The 17,404-nt window shown below is 38.7% G+C and overlaps 1 protein-coding gene across 6 annotated transcripts in view; it reads right to left on the reverse strand.

Annotated features, from left to right (window-relative positions):
* LOC117409528 (zinc finger protein 532-like) overlaps positions 1 to 17,404 on the reverse strand; it is a 41,564-nt gene that overhangs the window by 12,252 nt on the left and 11,908 nt on the right. For all 6 annotated transcript variants that reach the window (XM_058995568.1, XM_058995612.1, XM_058995601.1 and 3 more), the window contains 2 exons: positions 6,051 to 8,371; positions 2,717 to 2,898 (listed from right to left, as the gene is read on the reverse strand). In XM_058995568.1, the coding sequence (XP_058851551.1) occupies positions 2,717 to 2,898; positions 6,051 to 8,371 (2,503 nt within the window). The remainder of the gene's footprint in view (positions 1 to 2,716; positions 2,899 to 6,050; positions 8,372 to 17,404) is intronic.

The following is a 17,404-nucleotide window of genomic DNA, read 5'->3' on the forward strand; positions in this document are numbered from 1 at the left end:
TAGAAAAAACAGCTCTGTCTTCGTGGCGACGTCAGGCCAGGAAGAGAATAGCACACACAGAGACAATACTGCAGGGTATGAAAGCACTATGGCGCATTTTAATTATAAATAAAAAGATTGAACAAAACAGAAACATTTTATAAAACAAAATGGCTCGCTGGTCAAAACAAACAGACAAAATACAAAACAAAGGGAACACTAACTCAAACAAGTATCATGCTGGTTTACAGCCAGCACGAGTAGCAATTATTTACTTTCAGTATCTGTTCTTACTTGTCTCTTTCCTCCTCTGGACAACCCACCCCATTCAGCCAAAGCTGCAGGTTTTTATATTGTGGCAGAAGGATTAACTGGCTATTAATTACCTAGTTTATCCCTCTGCCACATTCGGCACAGGGTTTCTCACATGCATGGTCAACAGCCAGTTTGTCAATAATCACTTGCTGTTAACCACGCATTCTCACGATTTTATCTGGATGGGGCATTTTAACCCCATCTAGGCTGTAAATAATAACAAAATGGTGTGTTTTTCAACACAAACAATACATTTAAATAATAATACAACAAATAATATAATACACACAGGGGCGGCATGTACCCCATCACACTTCTCCCCCCCTGTGCACAGCACACGTGGCCTCAAAGACCACCTCCCCCATTAAAAACCCAAAAGTCTTGGTCAAGGTCCCAGGCCAGGAGTGGAGGCATCACTGGACCCACGGGCGGCAATGTTGTCAGTGTCAATGCTGTCAGTGGAAATGCTGACAGTAGGGCAAGGTCTTCCTCCAGTGGCCCCGCTTGCAGTGGAAAGGCTAACAGCAGGGATGCACACTCCGGCAGCGGAAATGCTGCTAAGGGCAATGACCACAGTAGCAATGCAGACAGCAGAAATGCTGTCATTAGATGTGCTGTCAGTAAGGCTGGCTCCCCCAGCATAGGCGGTCCTGGCAGAGGAAATGCTGAAAATGACAATGCTATCAGCGGCAAGGCTAACAGCGTCCATGCTGACAGCGGCAAGGCTGGCTCCTCCAACACAGGCAGTTGTGGCAGCAGACATGCTGCCAATGGCAACGCTGGTAGCAGCAAACGACCCCCAGGCGGTGACGAACGGGTCTCCCCGGGCGATGGCGGTGGCGGTGGCGCTGACAGCGGTAAGGATGCCCTCAGTGCGGGACACTCCGGCATGCACTCAGAAGCCTGTAGCCTGGTGAGCAAGTCTGAGGGCGAACCTGAGGTTGGCAGGGGAGAGTGTAACATGCATGGGGCTAGGGGGTCAGGGCTGGTAGGTGACGCAATTAAATATGAAGACATAAGCCCAATACCAGCTCTTGCAAGGGAGCCGGCTCTTTTGTACAGCAGTATAGGTGCTATGCTTCAGAGTGGGAGGTCCCAAGTTCGCGTCCCACCTCCTCCTGCTAGAAGCCCCTTCCTGCAGGAACTGCGGTTCGCCACAAACACATTAGTACAGATTGCTACAATACTGTAGGAGCGAAAAATAATTAGTATTTTTTTTTCCTGCAAAACTCGCCAACATCAGAATCCTAAGCATGCACTGAGTTTGTAACTTTCATTAATAGCAGTTTGACGCTGTTAAATTAATACCTGCTACGAATCACATCATCAGAGTAATCCAGAGGGTCTCAGCTGAAATCTTCTCACTCTTCTAGGAGGATAATTTTCCAATATACACTGCTGTGCAAAAGTCTTAGACATGTTGCATTTTTCTACTCTGATGCATTATGAGCATCAACAATTTACTCAAAGCCTCCACTAGTGTTTCTACTATTATAACAGCCTTGACTTGCATAAAGAAGGAAAAAAAAATTAAGTGAAATAGCTTGCTCGATTCTAAAGGTATGGTATCCGAAGCATAATCAACAAGTACAGAGAAACATCTGTAATTGACAAACCCAGGACTGGAAGACCCAAAAAGCTGTCTAACAAGGATAAGCAATACTTGAAGATAATATCCTTAATCATAAGGAGGGTTTACTGTCATTTTATGTTCAGCATCATGACAGTGGCAGTACAGTTAGGCTGTAATGACCACACCCTCTATAGCTGCTGCTCAAGCTGACAGAGCTGATGGTACATAAGCTCTGTATGGGTAACAGAATGTTACTAGCAAAAATACATTGTTAACACTGATATATAATGCCCATATAATTTTGCAACTGGGAAAGGAGCCAGACACTGAACAAATGTCCATAAATAACCAATTTAAAGGGTTTGGTCTATAAGAACTTGAGTGCAACCCTGACGCTTCAAGTTCATGCCTTATCTTGTGTAACCGACCACTGTCACCCCTCCGTGGAAAACAATAAAATAGTCAACCATGTTTGTGGTGTAAGAAAATCTCCCTTCATCAGCAGAACCCACAACTAATTTAATGTTTTATTAATGCATTCCTACTCTCCCTTTTGCAAATCTTAGATCACACCAAGGGAACAACCTCTACTTACAACCATTGCACACTGTATGGGCCAACTCCAACCTCCCACCACAACTGCACCATTGTCATCCCTTCATATCAGTCTAGTCAGATAGCAGTGTTTACTGTGTTAGTTGCAGAACAATAATCATAAGTAACTTGTTAATTTCTCATCATGCACGGCATAAAGATGGTAGAACACAGGATTCCAGGCAGTGACCTCTATTTGTGACCTTCCTCAAGTGTTACACATGGTTATGGTTGTAAAAGGACTACCACACTCACCGGTACCCCACTCTGCGGGTGTAGTGCAGACAGCTCTTGGTTACATGAGTCTGGAAGTGGACAGACCTGCAGATTGCTCCACATTCAGGACAAGTATAGGGAGATTTGTGCTGATGAATTCTCTGGTGTGAAACGAAGCTGCATTGATTTGGAAGCAGCATCTGACAGACATTACAAGTTTTCTGTGGAGAAAATACATTATAAAATCAGTTAAACAACACAAATCAGGGAGACATATAATCACCCAATGTCTGAAGCCTGCTTTCCACCTTGCCATTCTATGTACTATACAGGAAAGCTCCTGTTACCACTTAAAGCAAAATGATGCAACATGATGAAAGTCATCTGCAAGTTTGGACTTACAATAAGGTGGGTTTTACATCTTTGACCTGTGCACTCTTTTGGTTTTGGATAAAAGTGTTTACACTGCCAAAATGAACCCAGTAACTGAACAAAACTAGTATTTCCATTCCCTGACTTCAATTACTCAAGTGAGCTCTTTTGAGCAACATGTCACATTAGATGATGACAGAGCTATCAGTTACTTAAACATGTGTAAGTCAGAAATAGAAAACAGTTGCTGTTTTCCAAACAGGAAAGCTGCTTTCAAAAACAGTTGCGTTAAAGGTTGGCATAAAGTGAATACCAGTAATTTTGTTTGTAAAGTATATACAGAGGTGGCAATTTGCAATTACTAACATCGCTGTGTGTCTGAGGCTGAGTTTACTCACAAACATACACCATTCTCAAAATGAATGAGCCGCCACTGTTCTATTGAGCCTCACCATGCTTAAAGAGTAAGTAGCAAGGCTCTGAAAAATATATCGGTTATACATCCCGTAAGTTGTCAGGATATTAACAATGAAAAGAAAAATGACAGGTATGTTATTTAGACAGTCGTAGTAACACATGGGGATGTATAATGCTGTATTTTTCAGACCCACACTACTTACTCCAAGTTCATTTTTTAAAATGATGCAGTTTTATGGTAATAGAAAATAAAACACAGGAACAAACTATACACTAGAAACAGAAAATGAAATTGTCAACAGTTACCGTGTGAGTCTTTCTTGTCTATTTTATTCTGTGTTATTATTGGGTATTTTAAAACACATTAAGCTGCCATGTGGTATAGGCCTATTTAAGTAAGTGCATGTTCTGCTTGAAGACTCAATTCAGAGTTACAATACTCTGGTTTGTACTAACCCATCACTAAAGCTCTAAACAGGAACTCATTGGTTTCCATTTTCAAAATGTTTATGTAGGTTAATTTTACTTGAACAGTCATACACCCCCACATGACATTTTGCGTAATCCATGCACCTGTAGAGAAAATTAATAATAACCTTAACTTAGATCAAAGGTGCGCCGCTCTTGATTAAGGAAGCAGCAAATGGTAAACAGAGACTCAAAGAGCAATACAAATCTTTGAACTACAGCAGAATTGAAAACACCCTGAAAATACACAGGGGGCTGTAAAAAACATGTTTGTATAATCTGAAGCAACTGAGAGCCAAGGGGATGGCAGTGAAAAGGGTGTAGGTGAAATCTGGTGTATAAATATGGGACATCCCAAACTGCAGTTACAGTCATTCATAACCTCCAGTGCTAACCTAACCTCCAATGGAGAGGTGAATATACTTATCTAACCATTGTTTAAAAGCTAGTTAACTATTTCCATTCACCTAGAATTAGTCTGCAAAGTGTATGTTAATCTGTATTATTTGGAACCAATGAATTCTGTCAGAATATTCTGTCTAAATTCTGTTTAATAAAGTGTATGTCAATCGTAAGTCATTTTAATCATGATTATACTTTATTAATAATTGCTATGTTTAGGAGAATACATATTGCAGGCATAAGATAAAATTAATAAACACAGTCAATTAAACCTTACACAAGCAATATATTTAGAGTCAAATATTGAAGCTTCCTATAATTAATAATAAAAAAAAAACCCTGACAAGGCAAGATTTGGAGGTGTGCATGTCTCAAACACGGGTGATTCTCCAAAGATATTTACTCTCCTACTTGACATGCTTTTTGTATCATGCTATTGTTAAGGAACACATTTGTAAACTGTACTGTATGTAATGCCTGCTAGAAAATGTATTTGCAATATGTTCTTCAGCCACAAAGTGTATTTTAGCAGTCAGATGTAATCAGTCCATCTACCACCTTTTACAGACTCTGAATCCTTACAAATGTTATCTTTATTTGGCCACCTGTGGGTATCTCTTATTTTAATAATGTAGCTATTTCCCCCCAATTTGGACTTGTTTTGTATGATTGTTAGATTCATACGAGTCATGTTAGCATATATCTGGCTTACTAAAAAAAAAAAAAAATAAACAATTCTAACACATAAAGTTACTTGTTTAAAAAAGTGTGCAATATACAAATTTAATAAGGTGGGATGCTTTGGGGACACAAGTTCTTAAAACAATAACAGAGTCAATTACTACTGTGCTCAATCTCTACTCCTGACTTACACATAAAGTAAAATACTGAAAACAGTGCGGTAATGAACAGCTCTTATACAGTAAAGTATATTGCATGTACAATTTACTGTTATAAAACTGTGATTTAGCTACATTCATAAATAACTGTGAAACAACTAGAGAGAATTGCATTACTAAGAAACAACAGTGTATATAAGAGCTTAAGAATAGTAAACAAAGCCCTAGCTTTAAATAAAAAAGCAAACTGAACAGGAAATTCTGCTTGTTTTATGTTTAACCAAACTATAAAGCGTAAGTAGCTGTGCTTCAAATGTCTCTTGTTTTTCTATCTCCTTACATTTTTATGATGCTGCATCATTCTGAGTAGTTCTTATTGCCTTACTCAAATACAATGCTAAGGTGCTTTCACTATGAGATCAGGAGCTGCTCTTCAGTTATATTGCCTGCAATAGACATAGGTAATGTGAAATCAGCCAAAAGTCTTAAGCATCAGCACCAGCACTGTAGCAAAAAAAAAAAAAAAAAAACTGGCAGAAAAAACATCAGGGAGATTTGAGCCAAAGTAGCAGATGACTACAGTATATGATGCTGGCTCTTGCTTCAATAAAGACACTGTGGGTGATCTAGCCTAAGTTACACTGCATGCAACAAGAGAAGACAAGAAAAAGCACCTTAACAATGACAAGGACAAAAAATAAACACACAGTATTTGAGTAATTGTAATAATAATAATAAAAAAACACTCAGAATGGATTGCAAACATCAAAAAGTTAAGGAAACAAAAAAAATTAAACTGCTCTTTAACTTTGTTAAGATTTGCAAACAGTTACCATCAGAATAAACACTGGACAATCTATGCAAGCTGCACATACCTGTCCACTTGATTCTACAGCTTGCTGGTAATGCATTGCGAGCGAGGCTTCGTCTTGGAACACCTCGCTGCATTCTAAACACTTAAGGCTATGTCTGCACAGTTTGGATGGATCCTCATCGAGCGGCATGGCTGGGACCACTGGGGCACTGGAGGGAGCTGATATAACAGTGCTAAGGGCAGCGGCTACAGTTTTTGCCACTGCGTTTACAGTTGTTGTGGGATTATGTATAGCTGTTGTGGCAACGACAGAAGTGGGGAAGGGGGAGGCGATCATCTGGTCAGCTGGTATGGGCTTCAAGATCAAGTGGGAGCACTGCATAACCACACCTTTGTCTTTGTGTCCACGGGCATGAGAAAGAAGGCTGCACTTGTTGTAGAAAACGAGGTTCTTAGCACAGTGGTTGCATGTCACCTCTATGCGGACGCTCCTCCTGTCATAGTGCTGCGTCAGGCTTTTCTCCAAGGCAAAAGAGTCACCACATTCTAAACATTTATAACCACGGAAGGGTATGGCAATACCAGCAGCAGAGGGAGGGCTGAGGTTTGGAACGTAAACGGGGACTGGGTTAATGCTGCTTAGAACCTTGTTGAATGCCTCAACCACTGAGCTCTGGGAGCTTGCCAGCACCTGGACTCTGGACACTTTCTTAGCTGTCGGTGTAGAAATCATGGCTTGCTTTATTGGCTGCTGTGGTTTGGAGAGCACTTGACGGAGTTCTGAGGTGGTTGTAGACGTCTGAGGCAGGAGGTTGAGATTCGCAAGATGGACAGTCTTTGGCACAAGTTTGGCATTGGCGAGGCTGGAGGCAGGTACAACCACCGTTTGCTGCTGGATCGCATTGGCAGCTTTCAAGATGGCGCTGCTGGCACTCTGAACAGAAGTGGCTGGAATCACTGTGGCTTTCACCATAGTATTGTTGGCCAGTTTCAGATTAATCACCTGGGAGCCTGCAGTTTTAACTGCCGAGACAGGAAGAAACGCGGTGGCTACTGGTTTAATGGTCACCTGCTTGGAAGTCATTTCGGTGGTTGAACTGGCAGTGGTGGCCACCACTGTGGTCTGCACAGTTCTAGATGGAGATGAAAAGACAGTTGTGGATGTTGCCGATGACAAAATGGAAGAGACTACAATGGAGGATGCCTGATTAAGGCCCTTTTTACAGACTTCACGGTTCAAGTCTGGCAATACACTTGTGACTGTCCTCTTGATTTGTCCCGAGGATGTTTTTATTGTTTTAATGCGGACTTTAGGGATAGCGGGTGTGGAGCCAGCAAGGGAGGATGGAGAACCTTTACTACTGCCTTCGCTTGAAACACTGCTGGGGCTGTCAGGCTGCTTGGTAAATAGTTTTTTTGATGTCTCAATGGGGCTTTGAGGGTTCATGGGCATGTTGATGACCCTCAGGCTCTCTTTTATTTCCTTTGGTGAGTCACTAGGGCTAGACTGAGGCCGAGGGACAGTATCCAGGGTGGCTTTCTTTGCACTAAGAGCAGCAATAGCAGCGATGCAGGAGGAAAGCTTTGCTGATGATTTGGCTTTAGCCTGTGACGTGCAAGCCACATTTACTCCAGTTTTTTCTACACTTCCCTTCACATCCTGTGGCTTTTGAGCACTCTCTTTGAGCTTCTCTTCAGTCTTGCTTGCCTTCGGTTGTTCATACATGCTTAAATTGACCAAGTTTTTGTTGTTTTCCCTTTTCATCGTTTTTACCTTGTTGTGTTCATTGTTCTGCATTGGTTTGGCCAAGCTGTCCCCTCCTAACCCTTTTGGTCTGTCTTGCTCTTGCTTACTCACAGATCCTGTGAGCGGGTTGGCTCGGTAACAAGGCCTGCTTACCTGCTTGTCTGGTGGATCATCGACTTCGATCTTATCATCATCATCATCATCAAATTCCTCTGCGCTTGAGATGGGGCTGAACTGGTTGAAAGAAGACTCTTTGGTTACCACGCCATGACCCTCCCCCTTTAGGGATTTCCCTGGATCTTTAGTGTAGCGATCAATGGAAGACATGGCCACGAAACCATTATGAAGTCCATTCCCTGTGGAGTGATTTTCCTTTTCCGCACTCACTGGTTCAGTCGCATCGACATTTCTGATGTTTTTGACAATGACACTGACCCCAACGTCAGGCACAGGTGGGACATGGGAATCCTCCTCCAGATGAACACTGTGTTTGATTTGCCCTTCATGGTCATCATGCCCAGACTCAATAGCCGCTTTAGGATCAACCATGTCTGGGATATCAAAGGCTGCAAGCAGGTCATCGAAGTCTGGGGTCTTCATATCCCCCATGATCCTAATCGTAGTATAGCACAAATCTGTATGACAGAGGGGGGAGGGGAGGAAATAAATCAAAAGTGCAATTAGCTTAAAAATCCCTCCTTAGGTGCATTTGATTACAAATTGTATATAGATATTAAAATAACATAAAACTGCAGGTGTCACATGCTTGATAAAACCTCAATCCTCAACACAGACACATTTCAAAGTAATGTTGACACTGCTTAGAGGCTACTCTATACAAAATAAAAGTTTGTTAATACAATAATACAATGGTCTTATTCACCAGTATAATTTAAATGGTTTTATTCAGTGTCAATCCTAAAGCAGTGTTTAAACTAAATCTACTAAGAATCCTCATTGATGGAGAATAAACCCTCACACTTTTTGTTTTGTTTTTTTTACTCCTTGTATAAACCTAAAGACTGAAAACTGAAAAATACTGTGCAGCATTAATTTGAAATTCCACTTGATCAATATGTTACAAAAGTCCTCTTCAGATTGTCAAAGCAGTATAGAGGAAAACGTGCTTGCTGGGACAGTTGCTACAAATGTACAATCTCTAAAGGATGTGCTTTTCATAAGCTTAGAAATGTATACTTTGTATTTCTACGTCAATGAAAAAGTACAATTTGCAACACAATAATACAAATGATTTGGTATGTAGCATTTTGACTGTAGTTTTCTGGAATTAACCATCATTTGACGTCAATGGAAAATTCTCTCTCCTTCACAGCTTTCCCCTGGGAAGAATAGTTCCATAAAATAGACATATCCACAGTATCCACTGTAATGCTGTATATTGTAAATGCATTCCTTTTTGCAAACATCCAGCTTATCTGACTTCTTATCCATATTTTCAAATGTCATACATTTTTTATTAAATTTAACATAATCTTTATTCTACACATTGTAATTTAAATTTTGCCAGATTCTGTTACTTTTATTACAGTGGTAATCTTGTAATTGTAACATATTTAATCTTTTGGGACAATGACATTCACTATGCCTAATTCTGTCTGGAAGCCATCTAAAGTGTCGTCTTAATGCCACATGTTGCATCAAGCTGATGGCCAGGTTTTCAGAAGGATTTTCAGTTTCCACCGGGCAGTGTGAAAATTTAAAAGATCTCTCAAGGACATGGCAAACCCCAAAACATCTAGTGACCCAGATATAAGATGGGTAATCGATCATCCTGTCCCTCACCAACAACACCCACCGACTTTTCCTCCCTCCTCAAATCCCCACCCCCTCCCCAATCGTCCTCCTTTACACCTGTTGACTTTGCCTCCTTCTTCTACTCCAAAGTAGAGGATATTCAGAAGCTATTCTCGAGACGATCTTCCCCTTCCCCCTCCTCACCTGAACACATCCCGCCTAGCCCTCCCACCCCCTCATTCTCACCTCTGTCTGACACAGACATTTGCTCCTTACTCTTGGACTCCAGGCCAACTACTTGCGCCCTGGATCCCCTTCCTATCCAATCCATTGCCTCTCACTCTACACCTGCTCCCATCTCCCCTTTTGGCTTCTCCTACCATATTTACGCGGGTGATGGCCAGATCTTCCTCTCCTTTCCCTGCTTTGACTCCCACATCTCCTCCCGCATCCATCTCAGAATGCCTCTCGGCTATCTCAACTTGGACGCACTCTCACCACCTCAAACTCAAACTCTCTAAATCTGACCTCTATTTTCCTTCTGCTTCCTCTCCCTCCTCTGACCTGTCTATGTCAGTATACCTTGATCTCCTGCAAAAAAAACTAGGTGTTATTCTCGACCCCTCCCTCTCCTTCTCTCAACACATCTCTTCCTTAACACACACTTGACATTCTTTACTAGCAACATCTATCAAATCCATCCTTTTCTCACTACTTATTCCACCCAACTCCTGGTGCAAGCTCTTGAAATAAATTAAATAAAAATAATGCCACAGCTGGCACACTGCCCTTGGAAAAAGAGATGCTCACCGTCTTTTTATCTTGTCTTTTTTTTCAAATGATAACCTGCAGAAAATTTAAAACAGAAAATAATATTTTGTTCTGTTTATTTTTTTAAATCTAAAAACCTTCAGAATTCCAGAGAAATCTATATTACCTAGATTTAAAAGCAGTTCAGTATGTGAATAGTCTACCTATAGTGCTCATATTTAAGTCAAATTTTGGAGATGGGTGTTAACTTTGTCCAGTGTTTTGTAAGCATGCTTTTGCATACAGTGAATCCAATAAATAAAATTATGATGGTGTGTTATTATTCTCAAATATTCTGGGGTCAAAATAACCATTTGAACATCTAAAATAACCATTTGATCAATAAATAAATGGCAGTAAAAATGAAAAATCATAAAATCCTGTACAGTATTACAGACGCTGATCTAGCGTAATTGTTTTTCTTTGCACTAAGAGCAGCAACAGCAGCGATGCAGGAGGATAGCTTTGCTGATGACTTTGCTTTACCCCACATTTACCCCAGTTTTTTCTATACCTCCCTTCACATCCTGTGGCTCTTGAGCACTCTCTCTCGGAGCTTCTCTTCCAGCTTCCTTACATTATCCGTACATGCTTAAACTGACCAAGCTGCTGTTTTCCCTTTTGATTGTTTTGACCTTGTGATGCTCATTGTTCTGCAGTGGCTTGGCCAATCTGTCCCTTCCTAAATGTTTGCGGGTCAGCCCGGTAACAAGGCCTGCTTACCATCGTCATCATCATCAAATTCCTCTGCACTTACGATGGGGCTGAACTGGTTGAAAGAAGAATCTTTGGTTACTGGACCATGATCCTTCACCTTTAAGGACTTCTCTGGATCTTTAGCACAGCAATCAATCTATTTATTGATAACATGTTTCTTTTAGATATTCAAATGATTATTTTAAACCCAGCACATTGTTGAAGATATGCAACTCATACTCATACTCGTTTTCTTACTATTACAGTAGTTCCTCCCTAAACCGGACATCTCGGGAGACAGACAGGTTATTTGAAATAACGAGGTGTCTGGTTTAGAACAATTGATAAATAAATAATAATAACAAATAAATAAATAAATAGCACGCACAGCACTAACAGTGCTCATTATATTTTCAATGTCCAAATCATTGTGCTGAACTAAAGTTAATGCGTTCTCTGTACAGATACATTATATAAAAATATAAATCTGTACGATATGCTTATGCTGTATGCACTACAGTAGTAAAATCACTTTTTTTGTTTTTTACTTTAGCCTATAGGCTACTGGTAACACAAAATAGACCATACTGCTGCATACACATTACTATACAATGCGAAAATAATAAAAGACTATTTTAAATTGAAATTAAATGATTTTAGTGCATTTTCTTTTTTACCACAGGCCACTTAGTACACAACTGACACAAACTAGATCATGGTGCCGCATTCACGCGTTATAATACTATACAGTAGGTTACATATACTGCACATATATATTTTTTAAATGTACGTAGAGCATTGTAGAGTGTGCATATGGCTGCAAGTAAAACCCATCGCTAACCTGCTACGTTTGTTTACTGTTGCTATGAGTAAACAATTAAAGAGTTCAAATTAAGAATTTTAACTATTGTAGTCCACACCTTGCGTTTCGAACCGCTGGAGTCCATCAGTATTTCTGAAAGCTCCTGGCCCTTTTCCAACCAATCAATTGCAATTAGTTTAAACTCTGTAGAGTATGAGCTTATATGCCCTCTTTTAATCATGTACTTAATTTTTGTGATTTAGTAGGCTACTTGTATCTGTTCTTATCTATCTTTGGTGTCAATATAACAACCACTTTTTTTTCAGTGCGTCTCTTTGGATCATGCAATTCACAGTAACCTAGCATCACAACTAATTGGATATTATTGGGGAAAATACATTGTGTCCGGCATATCCGAATGTACAGCATAATTGTGTCTGTATTAGCAAGGGACTACTGTGTTGGTACAATTCAATCTTGCCCAAAGCCAATCTCAGCATGTTTAATGTAAAATTACATGCCACTTTCCGTCTGTTAAAGGGATTATGTTATATAGTCATATACCGGGTCCCTGAAATAACAACTTGACACTACTTGACACTAGAAGATAGGACTGTAAATAACTTTGGTCACCCAAAAGACCAATCTTTTATTATTTAGTTGATAGCACGAAAATCTATCATTCCTTCTTTTGCTGTAATATTTATAGGTCTATATGTGCAACAAACCTAAAATCCTTATTTCTAGCACAGCTAAGCAACAACCCTTTTAAAAATAAAGAAATAAAAAAGCAATCTTTTTGGACAGCCACACAAGATTTATTTTCATATTATTATAATGACAAAAAAAATCTTGCATGGCTCCCAAGTACGATTTTTGTCTTAAATATTTTTGTCTATAGTCCGTCTTTTTATAAAAAGAGACAAATTGACCCCTACACATGACATTATGGTCTTGAACTTTCTGTTCTAAAACAAACAAAAACAGAAAAACATCATGAGAGTTTCTGCATCATAAATCTCCCATTATTTTACTGTGAGTTATGTGGACTCGGCCAGCACCTCTATGAGTACATTTACTTGCATACCAATACCTATCTGAATTCCAATAGCAGGCATGTAATCAGCTATTCAGAACCCAGGAGCTCAATTCTGAACCACTGTTTTCAGAATCCACAGGGTGGAACACACGATCCAACACTGATTCAATACCAAAAGTGAAACACGTGTAAATCTGTAAGTGGTATTAAAATCGTATTCGTGTACTGGGCATTCTTTTATCCTGATTCCCAGCAGCATTCAGGTTGTTTATCAACAACAGGAGCATCATGGAGGCAACAAGAAAGAAGGCTTGAATTGAAAATGGAGTGGACTATCTTCACAAAACTAAAACACCTTCTTTAAGTTTCTCTGCAAGCTCCTTTAAATGCTGAAGCCCACAGTCTGTAAATAAACTCCTTTAAATGGGAACTGCATCCAAAAAGTACTTTTAATACTTAAATTATGTCCAATGCCATTTTTATGTTTTATCAATATAATTATTTATTATGTTCAATTAATGCCTATTTTGTCACAGGTAGGCTTTACATTGTGCCAAGTGACAGTGTTGGTAAATAATAAAAAAGAACAAAAAAATAATCCAATTGATTCAGTTGATTATTCACATATACAGTTGGCCTTTATTTATTTGGTTTGATGATGAGGATGATTTTTTTACACTAGTGGCGAGAGACTGGTGTAAAATAAGGTTGATCATAAAAATGCTGCCCTCAACCTCAAAAATACAAGGCTGTAATGTGATTTATATGTCATCAAAAACCCTCGATAGAATTACACCTTATTATGCACAGTTAGCTGTACATGATTCATCATCATCATCATTATTATTATTATTATTATTATTATTATTATTATTAATAATGATTTGCATATTTACATTCTGTAAATCTCTTTTTAGCTGGTACTTGTACCACAAAGTAGAGTGTAAAGAGCATCAGGCACACATACACAAAAGTGCAACGTTTATAATTAACATAATGCAGTTACCGTTTATCTTCGGTTCCTTCACACAGTAAAATAAAATTTACAACAATACTGTACTGTACAGGCTGACAAAGTTATCTGAATAAACATAAAAACAGATAAATCTGAAAATAATTCCATCTGCAGTAGGAGACTGGGTGTGTATATAAATAACATCGGAGAAAAGCTTAAATCAAAAAAGATAAGGCTGCAGACAGGTAAAAATATGTTAGTTAAACACACAAGTGGTGGATTAAGCCAACCCAGTGCAAATCATGTTTTGTTATTGATTACTTTTATTAATTTTGTTTTAAGTGGAGAAAAAGCCAGCTATCAGTAACAACATACAGACTGAATGTCATCTGCTTGACTGCTCCTTTGTTCCCTACTGTGAACTGGGTAATGAAGTGTTAGCCTTCTTTTAACAACAGTGATGGGTGAAAATGGCACAAATCAAACATTTTAAGGGATGGTACTAGGGGTGTGTACCTTTAGCTTGATGACGATGCGATATGTACCTTGATACATGGGCTGTGATACAACACGAATCACGATACAACTAATAAAGCACAAAAAGTTGCTTATCAGTATAATCAATGTATTATTCAACCTCATTAACTGTGTTCCTGAAACAAGTATAAATAACCATTTTTACAACTCAGAGCAAGGACAGAGCAAACATACTACTCATTCTTCAATAAAGAAATAGGTCCATGCCGAACAGTATCTTCATTTTGACAGTAAGGCATCAAAACAAATAAGAGGCATTACCTTTTTTAAACCAAAAGTTAGTTTTTTTCTGTGTACACATGGAATGCCTACAGCCCTGAAATTTCCAGTGGGACACAATACTCCTTTTTTTTAAAGCACATTTCTTTATGCAATATGGCATTGTGGTCTGCTTTGCAAATGGCAAGAACACCTACAGCAGGGGTGCCCAACTCTGGTCCTCGAGGGCCGTAGCCTAGCAGGTTTTATAGGTCTATTTAAATCAGTGCAGTCTACATCGATACTGTTGCATCTTCTCAAGTTCACTGAAAGATTAGTTGTAGTTCCAGTGTCTTAACTTCTGTCTTGCAAATCGCGTTTGACTTATCAAGCTCGTTTCCCTTTTCATTTAGAAAAAAAAAAAAAATGCTTCCACACTTTGGATTTAAGCTTAGTTGGAGCGTTTTGTATAGCTTTAGGTTTAGGTTTGGGTTTATTCTCTTCTGTCTGTTGTTCTTTTACGTCCGCCATCACGTCAAACAATATTTGACCCAGGAAGTAAAGTAAATAAATGATCACGCACAGTCCTGCGCCGCTTTATTTTTCAGTAAACGATGTTGCATTATCACTGTGTTTACTTAATGAGTTGCAGTGCATTTGTATCGGTATGAATGATTCCTTAACGACTGAACCGAACCTTGAGAGTCTGGAGCGATATATCGTCCATACCGGTGAATCGTTACACAGCTAGATGGTACCTAGTTCATTTTTCTTGATTTTGAAAAGGATCTTGTGTGGCAGACTGCACTTAAACTTACTAATCACATGAAATGGCAATTATTTCTTATAAATACTACTGTTAGCTTGCTGTGTTATTTTCACTTGATGGAAAAATAAAAACACCCTTTTTTTATTATTCTGTTCATATAATAATGTAGTGCTTAAATGCATTATACTGTCAGTCAGTTCTTGTTAATACGAATTTCAAGGGAATAGCAAAAAAATGTATCTTATAAGTAATTATTGAAAATACTGCTGTAAGTGAACGTCTAAAAAGTATACATTGCAAATAAACTGCATTTGAAATCTGCATGTCCCATTCTGATCACAGGCATTTTTAAACCACAAAAGCAAGGCGTCATCAACATCAGGGTATTGAGCAAATCAGAAACACTGATGACTTGCACCCAGTTTGCCTGTATTATGGTATCCCTTTTATTTTGGATTGGTTGACAATGCGTTTGTGGGAATGTTGAAATCTAAAGCAACATCTTTCTTCTTCTTATGCACCTCCCCTTTTGTCTGCAAGGGTAGTGCACATTTTTGCATGAGCACTATGGCAACTCAAAATACATCATAGGATCTGTAGTCCCTAAACAGGACTAAAATAAAGTACAGAGGTGCTAATGTGGATGCAAGTTAATACATTTCCCAATATCCTTTACACTCAAGTGTTCGAACTAGTTTTATTCACATTTTTCTTCCCTGAGAGGGCTCCAAAATAATTTGCACTAACAGGAAATCTGTGTTAAGTGAATTAGTTTATAAGAAGTAATTTACAATAAATGCCTGCTAAATTTTGCCGGGACCTTGCAGAAAATTCGTACTATCAGGAAATGTGTCTAATCTGAGTTTGTTTTAACGAGAATTGGCTAATTTATTTTCTATAATTGATTAAAACGTTGATATAGCAGTTGCAGTGTATGTGCCATGTAAATCTAATCTATGTTTCACAGGGGCCACCTATTTAACCAGGAGACAACTCTGGTCATAACATACCTGTTCCAAAACTATAGCCTTAGAAATACTGGTATTTGATGAGGAGTGTTTGTTGGACTCATTATTAAACTGTAGGAGCAGAAGAAAATAAAAACACAAATACTGATGCATTTGATGAACAGAATAATGAAACACAATATTGAATAATAGACTGTTGTTAGTTTTATTTTTAAGGAATGAGGGAGTCGTATTCTTTTTTCTTGATTAAAGGTTTACCACGGGGAAAATATTTTCAAGTAGTAGAAGGATGCTATGTTATAACAATGTATTTGTAGTGTTACTCATGTAACCATCTAAAATAAATGAAAAACACATTAGAATTTAAAGCCAGTAGTTGCTAGGGCCTGTGGGACTGTTCAAATAATATTTCTATGCCCATGACCTTCTTCAGTATAAAATACTGTTTTAAACAAGCATGCTTTGTTTCTGTTACCATAAAGAAATCTGGTCTACCTCACAACTGTTTTGAGAAAGAGAGGTGTATTCACATAATAAAGGGATCCAAATACATACTTAGAATCATTCAGTTTGAAATGGAAATGATTCGGGTGGTGATGCAGAAATGGTTAAGCAGATCTGCCTTGTACAGTGAAGCCAGGCCTCATGAAAACAGGAAAGACTGTTACGTGCTCTGCAGGTCAAGTAGAGACTTCCCTTCCCCCACTCCCCCGCTGCCTCCATACATCACAGATTCTTCCTTGACGTGGTTAACAAAGGGAAAATGTGTCTCTCCAAAGAACTATCCCTAGCAACTTCTTTTTAATAATGCAGAATTCTTATCCCTTCTGATCTCCACTGATATCTTATATGATGCACAACTAAACACACAGTATAAAGATATTCTCTATTTTTTCAGCTTTAACAGCATTAGGTCTTTAATGTGTTTACAAATCTTTTCAAGTAGACCACAATTAGTTTTTTCTATTCAAGCCAAACAGTATATTACTTTCTGTGCAAACAAGGTTTTATTTTCTTTTTAAAGGAGCTTCAGCACAGTAAAGGCTGAGTAAAAAAAAAAAAAAAAAAGCACCGATTATATAACAGGAATTCTTTATATATTATAATTACTTGTATTGTAACGCTTGAAATGTTTTTGC

This window comes from Acipenser ruthenus, chromosome 2, assembly GCF_902713425.1.
Source record: "Acipenser ruthenus chromosome 2, fAciRut3.2 maternal haplotype, whole genome shotgun sequence".
Lineage (NCBI taxonomy): Eukaryota > Metazoa > Chordata > Actinopteri > Acipenseriformes > Acipenseridae > Acipenser > Acipenser ruthenus.